At 40.7% G+C, this 16,137-nt stretch overlaps 1 protein-coding gene across 3 annotated transcripts in view; it reads left to right on the top strand.

Moving 5' to 3' along the window:
- LOC141911911 (hydroxyacylglutathione hydrolase, mitochondrial-like) overlaps positions 1–16,137 on the top strand; it is a 68,041-nt gene that overhangs the window by 16,068 nt on the left and 35,836 nt on the right. For all 3 annotated transcript variants that reach the window (XM_074803012.1, XM_074803013.1, XM_074803011.1), the window contains one exon: positions 13,853–13,917. In XM_074803012.1, coding sequence (XP_074659113.1) covers positions 13,853–13,917 — 65 coding nt within the window. The remainder of the gene's footprint in view (positions 1–13,852; positions 13,918–16,137) is intronic.

Genomic DNA, 16,137 nt, shown 5'->3' with positions numbered 1-16,137 from the left:
AAATCAGCACTTTTTAGGACGACGGTACGTAGTACACGTTGTCCTATTGTTATCGTGAAATCCGTCACGTCAAGCGATAACGTTTGTTTAAAGCCACGTACGCGTCTGAAACTTTCAGTCGCTTAAATACGAAAAAAGGAAGGTTGAGTTCGTATATGGTGAATTTTTGTTGCTTGGTTAATAAAATATTGCGGAAATAAAAAAATTGAAATTCTGAAGTAGCGCCACCCATGTCTAGAAGTAAAACTGTATTAGTCCGCGCTTAAAATAGTGCCATGCATACATTTTTGAAATAGCACTTTACATAGGCCTATTCCATGATTTAGTTGTTTATTTCCGTATATAGATATCGGGAAATTTATTTTGTCGTTTATTGCCCGAAATTTCCGTATTTTCTTGGTGTGTGTGTCAGCGGATTAATTGAATGTTTACGCATTGGTGATATGGACTCAGCGAGTACACGTGCTACATCGATTCAACATTAGCTGCTGTTGAATCGATACTCGTACGTCGAGCAACGCTGAAAACTATCTTACTATTACTAGTAAAATAATTAATCGTCATTGATTCTTTTGGGCTTTCGCGTCAGCGATCCGTTTTTAGAGCCCGATTATGTGTATCTAGTTTGCGGCACAGTGATGAGAGCGCGCGTCGATTAGTTACAGTCCCTTAGGCAATATCGTCTTATATACGCAGCGATCACCGTGTATGTATCAGTAATAGATAATGCGCGTTACGGAGTGGGTGGCGCGTAGTCTACAATCCACACGCTTGTCGGAAACTGCGTCCCAATTCTCACCCAACTTACATAACTATATTGAAGTCAAGCGTTACTAATTCTATTCATGCATATAGCTGTTTACATCTGGTTTATATCTGCGGTTTCTCTTCATCTTTGCTGGCCCGCGCATGCGTACTATACTCTTTTGTAATCATTACGTAAAATAAAGGACACTTGCTATGATATCTTAACCAAGCAGTCACGTTTTTCTATGTTCAATTCTCCACCGTTACACTCGTAACGACATGGTGCCGTGACCAGGATAACACAAACCAAAACCTCTAGACGATCAAAATGCCAAAAGAAAAAGAAACGCTGGACCAGCTCCGAAAACGAAGACATGCGGATATCGACACATTTGATACGAACTACGAGCGAATCCTAATACTTATGCAAGAAGTCAATATCGCAGAAGACGATGCAACCGAAATCGAAGCACGATTAGACGAGATGCGACTGGTCCACGAATCCAGAGAAACATTAGCAGAAAGAATCCAAGAAATGCGAAAAGACGACGATGAATTCGAAAAAGAAATCAAAGATTCGAATGAAAGACGCAGCCAGGAACGCATAAGACTCTTGAAAATAAAAAAGTACCTCGAAAATCGTAATCATCAGAACACCAAGCCTGAGCAGATCCAGGATACCGACACCCAGAAGACCGGGCACTTACCCAAACTGAAATTACCAACGTTCAGCGGGAATTATACTGATTGGACATCATTTTGGGAGACAATACAAGCTGACGTATTGATGGGTAAATTCTCACAAATCACTAAATTTAACTACATAATCGGGCAGCTGAGAGGTAACGCACTTGATGCCGTTAAGGGTATCCACGCGTCCGGTTCTAATTTGGACTCCTTAATATCAATACTCACGGATCGATTCGGACAGAAACGTAAAATAGTTCGCGCTCACGTAAACAACCTTTAAGAATTACCACCAGCGGCTATGAACTTTGCGTCTCTATCACAATTCGTCAATCAAGCCAACGCCAACATTCGATCTTTACAACACCTGGGCGTAGATGTCAACGCATGTGCTTCATTTATTGTCACATCAATGGAAAAGAAAATCCCGAGAGTCTTTCTCGAAAAGATGGGCACATGTGGCCAAGCAGGTGATTTTGAACTCGATAAATTTATTAAGAAATTCGAAGAACAACTTGAAAACATTGGAGAAATCACATCAACATCGTCTAACCAACAGCGACCGAGAATGACAACTACATCCTTTGTCGGAAACCAGCGAAGATACCAGTGTCCATTCTGCGACGGAGAACATGGACCTACCAGATGTCATCTAAATCTCGAAAATCGAAAAGCGAAAACTGAAGAGCGGCAACTGTGTATTAATTGCCTGAAACCGAACCATCCAGTAATAAATTTCCGGAATTCGGGTAGATGTATGAAGTGCAACAGGCAACACCACACAAGTCTACACAGAGATAATTTAACTACTACGACTGGATGCGCAGCGATACAAAACAAAAACACAAACATTGGATTAATCGAACCAAATGCGAATCGAGGCCACAATCACGAGATTGTGAGCGAAACATGTGAAAGTTTGTCGAATCAAACAACGGAATATACATGCGAAAATCAGTCGGAAAATACATGCGAAAATCAATCGGAATATACTTGTGAAAGCAATGCGATTCAGGCTGCCGTTGCTCCCAGCGATATAGTTTTGTTGGAAACGGGCCAAATTAATCTGGAAAATAATGGTCATAAGTTTAAAAATGCAAATCTCCTTCTCGACCACGGTTCCATGCTCAGTTACATCCGCAAGGATATAGCCACCGCTCTCAGGTTAAAACCGCGCTACCAACGATCGTTGACCGTAAATGGTTTTGGGGGTCATACTTCAAAACGCGTGTATGACATCGCTTCCGTAGGCATCGTTACCACCGAAGGTATGATACATATCGATGTCGCCATATCGAATGAAATCGTTAAGCCCATATATCTCAAACGATGGGCCGAATGTCTTGAGTTTCCGGAAATATCTAGATTAGACCACCTCGCGGATAATTTCGAAGCTGAGTTATTCACCGTGGATATATTAATCGGTTGCGGTCACCTATATTTATTCCTCGAAAACCGTACGGAAAATATCCCCGGTGGGCCAATCATCCAATTTTCTAATCTCGGTTGTTTTGTTTATGGTCCGTTGTACAAAGATGACCACAATCCACATGCATTCACGCTTACCGCAGTTTCTGATATGCTAGGGATTGGGGATGCTAACCAAAAATTTAGTAACACGATACTCAACGAATTCCTGCAGAATAATACCGCCGAATTCCCTGGCCATTTCGAAGATCAAGGATGCATAGAGGATAATATATTCTTAGAGGATTATAAAAAGAAAATCCAGTACAAGGATAACTGCTACTACGCACCGCTACCATGGAAGGAAGACCACTCAGAACTTCAAAACAATCTAACCCAGAGTAGGTACAGATTAAAACAAGTAACTCATCGTCTACAACGCCTTGAACTTATGGGCGCATACACCAAGGTGATGCAAGAGCATATTGAGAAGAATACTGTCTCGGAAATCCCAAACCCAGACCAAGCCTTGTTGGAAGAGGGTTGTTATTACATCCCACACTTCTTCATCATGAAAGACAGCCCAACAACTCCACTGAGAATAGTATTTGACGCGAGCGCAGGTTCACCCTCACTGAACGACTGTTTATACCAAGGGCCCAATATGCTGGTGGATCTGCCCTCACTGATCATGCAGTTCAGAACGGGTGTAGTCGCTATGTCAGCCGACATCGCCCGAGCCTTTTTGTCAGTTCAACTAGCGGAGAAAGATAGACGATACGTAAGTTTCCTTTGGTATAAGGATAACGATCCATCGAAGGGCATCGTCCCATACCAACATAATACCGTCATATTTGGATCTACGGCGAGCCCATTCACGCTGGCGGCTGTCCTGTCGAAACACTTTGACGCCCACCGAGACTCGTGGGTGGCACAGGACATGGGTATGAAACTCTACGTTGACAATCTACTCAGTACATTAAGCAAAGAAGACCAAGTATCTGAATACTTCGAAGAAGCTATGGAGATAATGCAACGGGGTAACTTCAGACTGAGGCAGTGGGCATCTAACTCTCAACTCCTAATGAAAAAGGCAACCAACCGAGATATCCATGTGAGAGATACAACATCAGTGCCACTGCTAGGAATGACCTGGAATGCAGATAATGACATCATAACTATAGCCAGGAAATCAATGACACAGACTGAAGCCACCATAACAAAGCGAAAGGTCGCATCACGCACAGCGGCAGTATTTGACCCACTAGGTCTGGTTGCTCCAGTTACAGTTACTGCTAAGGTGTTTATCAACAAACTCTGGCAGTCGTCCAAAGAGTGGGATCAAGAATTAGACCAAAGCGAGCTAAAGGAATGGAGCATCATTCACAACAATCTAAATCAGACTCATCAGATCGAATTTCCGAGGTGGCTCGGATTCGACAACGAATCACCGATTAAACTTATGGTATTTTGCGACGCAGCCCCAAATAGTGCGGTAGGCTGTGTTATATATGGAAAGCAAGGCAACAAAATACGTCTCATAGGCTCGAAAAACAAGGTCATCTCTAAAGCAAAGGCCGGGTGGACAGTCCCAAAACTTGAATTAGAGGGCATGGTTATGGCAGCGAAATACGCCGATTCAATCAGAAGAATCTACGAGAAGGAATACGCAGGCATTGACAATCATTATTTCACAGACTCAGCTGTAGCCCTGTACTGGTTGAAATCAGAAAAGGAACTTAAAGTGTTCGTAAAAAATCGAGTTACAGCGATTAAACAGCTCTGCAATGTGCATGAGTGGAAGCACGTACCGTCGAAGCTAAATCCAGCAGACATCCTTTCGAGAGGGGCCACATATGACGAGCTCATGAGATCAATGTGGATTACTGGCCCAGAGTGGATGGAAAACCAAGACGAACCACCTCCCGACGACCAACCAGACACCTCGGTCATACTCGTCGCTAGCCTAGAGATTGAAAATGAATTCCAGACAAGGACCGGTCAGGCGGAAATTACTGGTATAGACCAGATCATACAGGTTCAGGACTTCACTGACTATCGAAGACTATTACGGGTCACCGCGTTGGTCAAACGAGCCTTCAGAAAAGGGTTAAAATCTAAAAACATCATTTCAGCAGACGATATACGAGAGGCATCTGGATACAAAGTGTCCAACTGAAGGAATATCCGGAAGTCCACTCTTACTTCACCCACAAGACATCGAAAGTGTCCGACTATAGTGCGACAATTAGGGGTCTATCGCAATGCGGAAGGAACATTGAGATGTGCTGGCAGGCTCAGAAATGCTGAAATAACCCAAGCACGGAAAGAACCCATTCTCATCCCAAACCAGTCGTACCTAGCGTCATTAATTGTCAGGGATGCACACGAATCGGTATTTCACTACGGCACAGGAATGACAGTCAACAAAGTCCGCAAACGTTTCTGGATCACATCTCTTAGATCTCTAGCAAAGAAAATACTGAGGAAATGCGTGACATGCAAAAGATTGTACGGTCGCCCATATCTAGCACCACCACCATTACCCAGTTTCAGGCTCAATGAGCTAAAACCATTCACCGCTACGGCCATCGACTTTACTGGCCATTTATACGTCCGCGGCGAAAATAAAGTTTATATTTGTCTTTTCACATGCTGTACGACTCGAGCAATTCATCTCGAGATAGTTACAGACGCAACCGTTGATTCTTACATCAGGGCATTCCGATGCTTCTGTAGTTCGTATTCGGCTCCGAATATTATATACTCGGACAACGCGAAAACCTTCATCGCGGGGGAGGCTGAGATAAAACGTCTGTATGAAATCGCTTCATCCGACAACGCACAAAAAATCTACGCGGATAAAAGAATGAAGTTTAAATATACTCCGGTCCAAGCGCCATGGATGGCGGGGGTGCATGAAAGATGCATCGGCATCGTCAAAACCGCTATTAAAAAGGTTCTAGCGCATGCACAAGTATCATTAGACGAATTACAAACCTTGATTAAAGAAATACAAGCTACGATAAATAACCGCCCCTTAACCGTCATCCCGTCAGAGATCGATGATATCAAACCCATAACACCGAACTCGTTACTGTTCGGTCGCGAAGTCGAATTGATTCCGTGTGAAAGTATCGATGAGACCGAAATTTTCGACCCAGAATTCGGTCAAGGTAAAGTTAGCCAGTCTCTTCAAAAAATGGCGTTTCACCGAGCGCAAATAATTCGACACTTTCAGAAGCGCTTCAAAAATGAGTACCTCGCAGTACTGCGTGAACGTCACGCAAACGAAATTAAGAAAAATGGCGCGAAAGCTAACACCGTGAAAACTGGTGACGTGGTTATAATACATGATAAAGATATACCACGTCACCACTGGAAATTAGGTATTATCAAATCTGTACTGAAGAGTTCGGAGGATGGCTATATCCGAGCGGCTCACGTAAAAACTGTGCACGGAACCACCTGCCGAGCTATTCGGAAACTATATCCACTGGAGCTAAACGTGGATAAGTCTTGCTTCGAAACTAAAGAAATCGAACGAATTGAATCGCCGCCAAGCAACGAACGACCGAATCGCAAGGCGGCAATTAAAGCACGCGAAAGAATAGCGAAAATTGCTATGGATAACTATTAATCCACGGATTATACCACGTATTATATATATATTAACGCTCTCGGCTCTCCGAGCTTATCATAATCATTAGTAGATCCCAGAAGTGCTATTTACGAACTTTAATACGTGTCAGTCAATAACTCTAACTTTCTTCTCAACACTTTTCGGCCGGGGAGGATGTCGGAAACTGCGTCCCAATTCTCACCCAACTTACATAACTATATTGAAGTCAAGCGTTACTAATTCTATTCATGCATATAGCTGTTTACATCTGGTTTATATCTGCGGTTTCTCTTCATCTTTGCTGGCCCGTGCATGCGTACTATACTCTTTTGTAATCATTACGTAAAATAAAGGACACTCTTGCTATGATATCTTAACCAAGCAGTCACGTTTTTCTATGTTCAATTCTCCACCGTTACACTCGTAACGACAACGCTGGTTATATCGAAAAGGTCTTTAATTAGCAGAAGAAATATTATTCACGATTCCGATTATAAAAGCTTTAACCACCAACGATTAGGTAACTTCTCGTCAGTAACCGGACTACACCCTCATCGTAATTGTTTTGTATCATTCTCCTTGATCTATCAAACATTTTTCAAGTCAAAGATTCCCATAATCAATCTTTAAGATATCGTGTAAGAATTCTAATGATACTGCTGGTAAATATTCATTCTGTTTCATTTGGCCGATCGTTATACTAGCTCTAGGCCCTAAGGGTACAGCTAGCAGTTGGCCTTAGGTTCAGTCTGTGAACAGCTTCAAAACAACTGTGTTAACACATGGATGTGAAGCTTGTACCCCATGGACTGGTCATCGGCCTATGCCATGGGTTCTTGGCAATTGTGCCGAGAGCAGACTTCATCTGGTGGTCATGGTAAGTATAACTTTGATTAAACATGCACCGATGGCTAAAATGATACCTTTATTCCTCAACCCCTCTAATTGTATGTAAGGCAATATCAATCCATACCGACAACGATTTTGTTGATCGAGCTTACAATATTTCGAGCCTCGGGACCTTTTTCCATCTAGTTTTCAAACTTGCAGGGATGCTAACTGCTCCGTTTTGCCTTAAATCTCTGTAATACCTTAAACTTGCATTATATGTTCAACTCTTTGTCTAACAGTGGAACTTCGTTTGGACCTGACTTGCAAATGTGTTTGAAAAGCACTACAGTGTGTAAGCCTTAGCAACCAACCTATTCACCCTGAGTTCCACTTTTAATTTCTATTCTCTGTCGTCGTCCTATTAAAAAGTTTCTTTCTAGTTGAACTTTTTGAGGGAAATTTTGAAGACGCTTAGATCAATTACCATGATCTTTCGTATATATTTGAATCCCCCAAGGCCCATCACCATAAGAAAAATTGGGTCGATCGGACTCAAGATGGCCGTCCTATGACCTTTTTAGTGCCCCAAAATGTCAATTTTGGCCCAAATTCTGAGTCCTGTAGCTTCCTACTGGTTTGCCATTCCTCATTGCAATTTGTGAAGGGTATTCTTTGGAAAGGGCTGTTTTATATCTGAGCCAGGTATTTTTGATCGGCCAATTATGACGCAATTGGCGGCCATCTTGGTATCATCAGTACTCATTCGTAGGTGGGAAAAAGTTTTTCCACATTATTTTGATACCTAAGCATATTTTGTTACCACAATCGATTGCAAAGTTGTAGCTCATGACATTCTCTATGATTGTGGTGAGTTTTAAGGACATTAGTTATTCTATATGGTCACCAGGGGGCTTGAATAGTAGAATAATTAAGTATTTCCGTATTAGATTGGTACCTAGGCATGTTTTGTTACCATGATCAATTGCAAAGTTGTAGTTTATGACATGTTCTATGATTGTGGTTAGTGATAAGGTTATTGTTTTTTGAATATGGTCACCAGGGGCGTTGAATAGTAGAATTACTTAGTATTTCCATATTAAATTGGTAACAGGGCATATTTTGTTATCACATCAATTACAAAATCGTAGCTGCTGACATGTTCTATGATTGTAGTGAGTTTCAAGGTCATTGGTATTTGTATATGGTCACCAGGGGCGTTGAATATTGAAATTGTTAGATTGTTGAGCATTGGAAACCACTTCCCAAGTTTCTGATCATGGCTGCGGTAGGGATTAATCTTGCTGAAATATAACTCCTGGGCCTGATTGTATAGACTTATATTTACTTTAACCCAGGGGCTTACTCAATTCATCTACAATTGAGTAAACCCATCTTCAATTAAGTTAACCCCTAGTTTAATGTTATTACCTGTCTGTAAAACCGGCCTGGTTAATGCTGCATAATGTGCAGCCTATAGGATCCAGCGTTTAGGCGGCAAGTACCATCAAACCCTTCAGTTAACTCATGAAATCTGTCAAATGCGCTCAAGTTGACATTCGGCTGATCGATGCTAAGCTAGAATGAATTTAAAGAACACAATTTTGACTCTACATCATCCTAAGAAGCTCTACTAAATCAATGGCCTAAGCATGATCCAAGTTCAGGGGTGAACATTTTCCGCAGATTTCTGCAGGCATGGTACCATTTATATCACACTTGAGATTAGTGCAAATCTGTTGAGAAATTGGGGGGGGGGGACATTGACACAAGACATAAACAATGAACAATCAACCTTATGGCACCAGTCTTTGTTCAGGGGTGGATCTAGGTGGGGTGCCCGGACCCCAAAATTTTTTGGACCTATGATAATTATTTCAACGCATGAAATGACCGAATGCAACCCCCAAAATGGTGCAGAAGTATGTTAAAAAGGTTTGGAAGTTTTCATATTGCTGACCCGCCGGGTTCAAACCTGTTAGTGATAAGTGGTACTGGCAACCAGTCTAGTACAATGGCGACAGTGGGGTCGTAAGCACTACCTAGATGTGGTGGAAATTCTTCTTGTAAAATACAATTTTCTGCCTTAAAAATGCCCTCTAGAATTCGCCTGCTAAAATGGAAGGTACATCACAAAAATTAAACTACTTGGTTCATCACTTTGTGCCTCCAGCCAACTTTGTTTTCCACAAACACCTGCACTAGAAAGATCAGCATGTGCTGTATGAAACACTATCTGTTCAGTCAACTATCAGTGGCTAGTTTACAGCATAACACTTGTGGTGAGTTTCAAGGACATTAGTTATTCTATGTGGTCACTAGGGGGCGTTGAATAGTAGAATAACTTAGAATTTCCTTATTATTTTTGTACCTAGGCATATTTTGTTACCATGATCAATCGCAAAGTCGTAGCTCACAACATTTTCTACGATTATGGTGAGTTTCAACGTCATTGGGCTTCGCATATGATCACCAGGGGGCCTTGAATAGTAGAATAACTTAGTATTTCCATATCATATTGGTAACTAGGCATGTTTTGTTACCACAATCATTACAAAATCGTAGCTGCTGACATGATCTATGATTGTGGTGAGTTTCGAGGTCATTTGATTTTTTCAAGGTCATTGGACGGGGCGTTGAGTATTGAAATTGTTAGATTGTTTAACATCTGAAACCATTTCCCTAGTGGGCATGGTGTCCCTGGACCCTAGTAAAGTTATCCATGTGATGTTCAATTTGTCATGCTGTTCTCTGCGCGTTCGTTAATGATTGTTGAATCCTTTTATTACTTGCTAGAAGTGATACCCTAATTAAAATCTTATGTCATAGTTATACAGGTTGGTTGAAATGAAATTACCTACTCCTTATAAAAGATCACACGATTAGCGTATAAAAGTGCATTTTTGAGGTGTTCAAGTAATTTTTAAATCAGCTATTTCATTTGATAGAGAAAACTTCTCATGGCTTAAGATGTGAAAGGAATGCAATAGGCTGTAATTTTAGTTTCACATACTCTCCTATTTTGTTGAGTAAATTGTTTATATACGTTATCAAAAACCCAGCAGCAGCTATCGGTCAGCAGGTCAATTACACTGGCTAACTAGACAGTGATTGATGAACGAATGAACAAACTGCATTGACCACCAAAAGACTACGAACCAAAAGTAATTACCTCTTGATAATAATAAACTTAGCACCGCAATATCTCTATAAGACTTTATTTCAAGGTGCCAATAAAATAATACGCCAAAATGTACGATGTTTGAACTTCGCTGAATTGATGAACCAATGAATCGCTTAGTTAATTATCAGTTTTTTCCAACTAAACTCTTTTTCTCAAATAATCGTAAAATAAAAACTAATATGTGGCCCCATATTTGATGACAGAAGTGCATTCAGAGTAAGAATAACGTTACCAATACTTGAATTTGGAAGTGAATGCGGGCTAGAACCAACGAAGGTACCGATTTAAGGTGCAGATATACAGGGAAACCGACACAGTTGTATATCCCTTCAGAGCCAAAAAGTAAATAATTTTCTAAACGAATAATCTAAACCACAATGTTTCGGCTGTTGACTGGCAGCAATATGACTAAAAGCCCTTTTTATTAGGAATGTCTACTTTCCACCTGATGATGGCTGTTAGTCAAGTCGAAACGTTGTGGTTTCACGATCACCAAAGGCCGTTACCGTAATCCAAATGAAATCTTGAATATCATACAAAGTTTCTGATTGCTATTAAATTCGATCAAATATGGGCTCAATTTAGATGATTTCTTTAGAATGTTTAAAATCCACATGGATATAGCATATTTTGTTTAAAAATAATCCATGATTCAGCGAAATTAGAATTCAGGGAAATTCGAACACTCCGAAATGCACATCTTAATTTAAGATGCAAAGACATCGCAGCCCCCATTGAAAATAAACTACCATTTCAATAATGAGAGGTTAGCCTGAATTTATGATTGCGCTTATAATTTAAGAATTTAAATGCAGACCTATGCTTGAAAGTAGCTGCATTTAAGAATTTAAATGCAGACCTATGCTTGAAAGTAGCTGCATTTGTTCAAATTGTATTCTTCATTAAATAATATCGGCATGAAAAAGAAGGAAATTTCGATTTATCTTAAAACTACATAACTATTGACAATTTGTAAACAAATTTAACTCCAATCTCGACTTTTATTGGTTAGAGTTGGGAATCGCTCATAATATTTCAATTCCTCAAAGAGTATCTTCAGTTATCTTCAGATCTTTACTGAGTCACTCTAAATAGAACTATACCCCAAACTATAGCGTGAGTAGAGTTTTTAATATAGTTTCTCAGTATGGTCATATTGTCACTTATCACTGCAATTCTGAAGCATATGTTTCTACAGTGTATTTATAACAGGGAATCTGGCAAGCGATCTCAAAATGGTCACTTTTCAATAGTTAACTTTAATAGTTAATAGTTAAATGATGTGTTTAGGGAGTAGCTGTTATGGTAGGAGTTACTATCACAAAGTCACTGTTTACGGGTGGGTAGTTATACAGTCACCTCTACTGAAAGTGTGCACGATCGAATCCAGATGTTTTAAATTGGTCACTTTTCAATAGTAGACTCCTCGAAACAGCCACTATAGAAAACCAACCGAATTGAAAGGAATACCATTTCAGAGTGACTGTTTTTAAATGTATACTACTGGAAAAGTTGCCGATATCGTTAATTGCTCATTGTTCTCAAGTGGCTACTAAGTAGAAGTAGACGTTCAGGCAGTAGATATGTTCTTGAATTGAGCCTTTCAAATGTATTAGTTATAACGGTAGAGATGTCATCGATTTTGTCCAGTGATTCATTCCAGACATAAACTCACCTCCGTAGTTGTAAGTTCCGAAAGTGGATCCATTTTTGTAGCCATTGGACTTTAGCCTGAACTGATTGTACTGATAGTTGTTGTTGTACCGGTGTGACATGTCGACTGGGGTTTCTGTCCCACCTCTATTTTTGAATTGAGTTTTTTGAACCCTTAGAATATGTGAAGCCATTTTTCCTGACCTCAGTTACATTGTTCCTGCAGTCATTGTCCTGTTTGGTCTACTCAACCAAGAAGATGGTAGGTGACCAGGACATTGCCCGAGCACAGGCCCCAGTATTTGGCTTTTAGCCGGGGTTTATCAGATTCCTTCAAAGAGAAAGCTCACGATAGGCATGGCCCAGCAGAGCAAGGGCATCTATGCCCTAAAATATAATCCTCATTGATCATCTTCTCTGAGTTTTCTCTGAAGTTCAAAGCAATATTTGTTAGCTTTAACACTGCAATTGACCCTGAAATGAGGGTTTTCTGTGAGTGGCTTAATTTCAGGTTCTTGTTTTTTCGCTGATGCCCCTATCTTAGGCTAGATCTTGGGGTTAACTTGTGACACTACAAGGTCATTGCAGTTACCCCGCTTAATGAAGGCATCAAGATACGTCTTTAACTTGTTGCTAGACAAGCCTTGGCTGATTCTTTTTGATGCAATATTTGCCAGTTTCCCATCTATTTTGGCTCCTACCTACCTCCTCATTATTGAGGTCTAGCTTGATGACTTCTAAAATGTTGCCGCTTCTAGTTGTCTCAGCCATGTCTGAGGCAGTGGGTGCCAGTAGGTCATCAACACCATCGTCTGATGGTAAACCATCTTCTGACACATCTGAATTGTCAGATGATATGTCGTCTTTTTGCGTCTCTACTCTGGAGGTGTCTCAGATCGTTGGCCAGTGGCCTTATTTTTGCAATTGTGGACCATTTCTGGTTCAAATCAGCGAAATGGGCACCATATTCCCTTTTAGTTGGTTCAAGTTGCAACGAAGGGCTTGGCACTGCAGCGTCAGTGGGATTAGCTGTAGGGTGTCCAGTGGATATATCTCCTGATGTGCAAGGCCTCCTCATCACTACAACAATTTTTGCAATCCATACTTCAAGTAAACACAGTATATCTTATTCAAGATCAAACTTCCACAATGATTAATCACTGTTATATCCTGATACCCACAAACAATCCAATTACCGTATTTTCTGGCGATTAAGCCGACTTGGCCAATAAGCCGAGGGCAGTTTTTTAGCCTAAAATACATGGATTTCTTAATGCTTCGCCCAATAAGCCGAAGCCCGTCATCAGGAGATTTTAATTCACTGATTTGTCAATTAGTTTGTCTTAATTGACGATGTATGAGGCTGACGAAACGCGCCTACCGATGTGTGAGAGTGCTGTGTATACTATCATTGCCGAGTCACTGCTATATATAGATGAAGGACGCTGTGGATACTGAGGGGTTTCCGAACCACAAACACACTGATGGGTGCTCCAAATGTCATGGCATTCTGTAGTGACCTACTTACAATGAGATAGAAACGTGATTCTAGAATGTCATCGTAGGCCATCATGTCACTGTACCGTATATTTCCATGGTACACAAATCTTTTAGGGTTTCATGCAATGGGAGTGTCATGAGCCATCAATAGATTTTAATCCTTGGGAGGGGAGAATAGGTGTCCACATTTCATGAAGCAGATCTCATGTTAACTGCAATTTCAGATCCTGCGTGCAGTTAAAGAAGAGGACGTAGCACTTACAACAGTTCTTACTACTCACCACCATTGGTAAGTAACATGTCAATAACATTAGTATTGTAGTTGAGCCCAAGGAATTAATCATTCCCCCCACAACGAAGTGTAGGGGGTATGTTTGTGTCAGGTTGTTAATCGTCCCTCATCCGTTCTTGGCACAATCTTGTTCAGAGTGCTCCTAAACTACTGGCTCTCTGTTCTTGTAACTTAACACGTATCTTTGCCTGGATATGTAGTTGGCACCTATTTTTTATTTTGTGGTTGGATCCCAAATGGCCAACTTGCAGCCATATTGGTTTTCTTAATTCATGGTAAAGATGATGTCTGATAAACTTATAAATGAAGCGGATTTGATAATGTAGATGTGGTGCAGATATATAGTTGGTGGAATGATAAGCCCCTGCACAAAGTTTCCAGGTCAAATGATATTCCATGTGAGCGTGGCTACCAGGGGGCATTGAATAATTTAAAAAGTGATAATTTTAGATCACCTTGTAAACAAACCATTTTTTATTTTCTTTCCTCCCTGGGGTTATTGAGGCAGGTGAGATGTCCAACCCTAGTGGTAAAAGGTTATTGGTCATCATATATGGCCACCAGGGCAGTCTTGATGGTTTTTCATAAGATTTAGTGAGTGAGTTTTGGCAGGAGAGATGTGCGCCCATATCACAGATGTAGGTCATCGGTAATTAGATATGGCCACAAGGAATTTCTTGTTTGTATAATACAGCCAGCACCAACTCTGAAAGGATATTCATGAAGTTCAGTGTGAGGATTGGGGCAGGTGAGATTTGCATCCAGCCCCATTGGAAATGGCGGTCATTAGGTCACTAGCCTTCAAATATTCCAACTAGGGCAGCTCTCTTGAATTTCCTCGTTTGCATGATACAGCTTACAATTCTTGGTGGACTTTTATGATACTCCGTGTAAGTATTGGGGCAGGTGAGCTGTCCATCGCTGTTGAAAACCTAGGTTTTTGGCCATCAAATATGGGGAGCCATCTTGAATATCTTAACTCAGTGTCTCGATAGGGGCCAGTAAGCTGTCAAGCCCTATCTAAAATGCAGATCTTCAGCCATCCAAAATTGCTGCCAGGGTAGCCATCCTTTGGCAAAGTTTCAAGGTTTCATTTTGCCCCTGCATCAAAGCTGATATATGAAGGATAATGGCTTCCTGGGGGAGAGTGTATTGCGCGGGTTATTTAAGGCGAAATGGGTAAGCCTAGTTTTGCTTTGAATTTAATGTTGACATTATCAATAGAATTCAATTGGTGCACCTAAACCGTTCATTTTTTTTCATCCCCACAATCCTACATATCCACAATCATGATACACAGGATTCCAGCTGGGAAATGATTTAGTAAGCATAATTTGATATTCAATTAAATTCAAATTCATTTAGATAGCGCATCTCAGTTGCTGTCGATTTGTGCGCTGTAGATCTCGACGATCGGCATGTGCCATGCAGTTGCTGCAACTGACCGGTTGTAACTAGATTTTCGATTTGCGCCGGGTAATCCCTTGATAGCAACTAGTTGTCTTCAGTTGATTTGTCGATATACGCTAAGCCTGATAGGAGGCATCTCGCCATTTCAAAAAGTGATCTCCATAGCCTCTCTGCCGTACTGTTTTGTGTGAGGTGATTGTTGTGCGGACTTTTCATGTATTACCTGTTTATCTACCAGAGGAAGGATTCAAATTCATCGGAAATGAATTCTCCTACACTATCGCTATTTACAATTTTAATTACATTCACCTTCCCTGTACGGGGCTATATCGGCTTAAAAGGTTCTAAGTGTATGTGAAGCATCCATTTTCTTAATAAGATATACTGAATCCACATTAGAATAATCATCCATACAGGATAAGCGTATTGAAAACCTTTATCATCAACTATTTTGATTGTTTCTGCCAGATCACAATGTATAAGGTTGAACCTTATGCTGGTGCACAGTTTTTGGATCTCACACTAGAGATCGTCATCTGACAATGATCTCTAGTGTGAGATTGAAACTTCGTGTTTTTATGGGCTTGCATGCTTGCAAGCCCATATTGCTATCACACGGATTGATAACTTGCTTGTGGAGTCGATAACTTTCGTAAGAAACTTTCTTCAGCTCTGATATTTACACACATTTAATGCAGTAATAAAATCTAGGTTCCTTTTGTATATTGGCTATATCAGTTGTCGTCGTTTTATGATTTTGTTAAATCGTTTTTGTTATTTCAGCAGCGCATACCAACCTTGGTTGAG

This window comes from Tubulanus polymorphus, chromosome 10, assembly GCF_964204645.1.
Source record: "Tubulanus polymorphus chromosome 10, tnTubPoly1.2, whole genome shotgun sequence".
Classification (NCBI taxonomy): Eukaryota; Metazoa; Nemertea; class Palaeonemertea; order Tubulaniformes; family Tubulanidae; genus Tubulanus; species Tubulanus polymorphus.
Note: the sequence above shows the minus strand (reverse complement) of the source record. Positions and strands in the feature narration are given on the sequence as shown.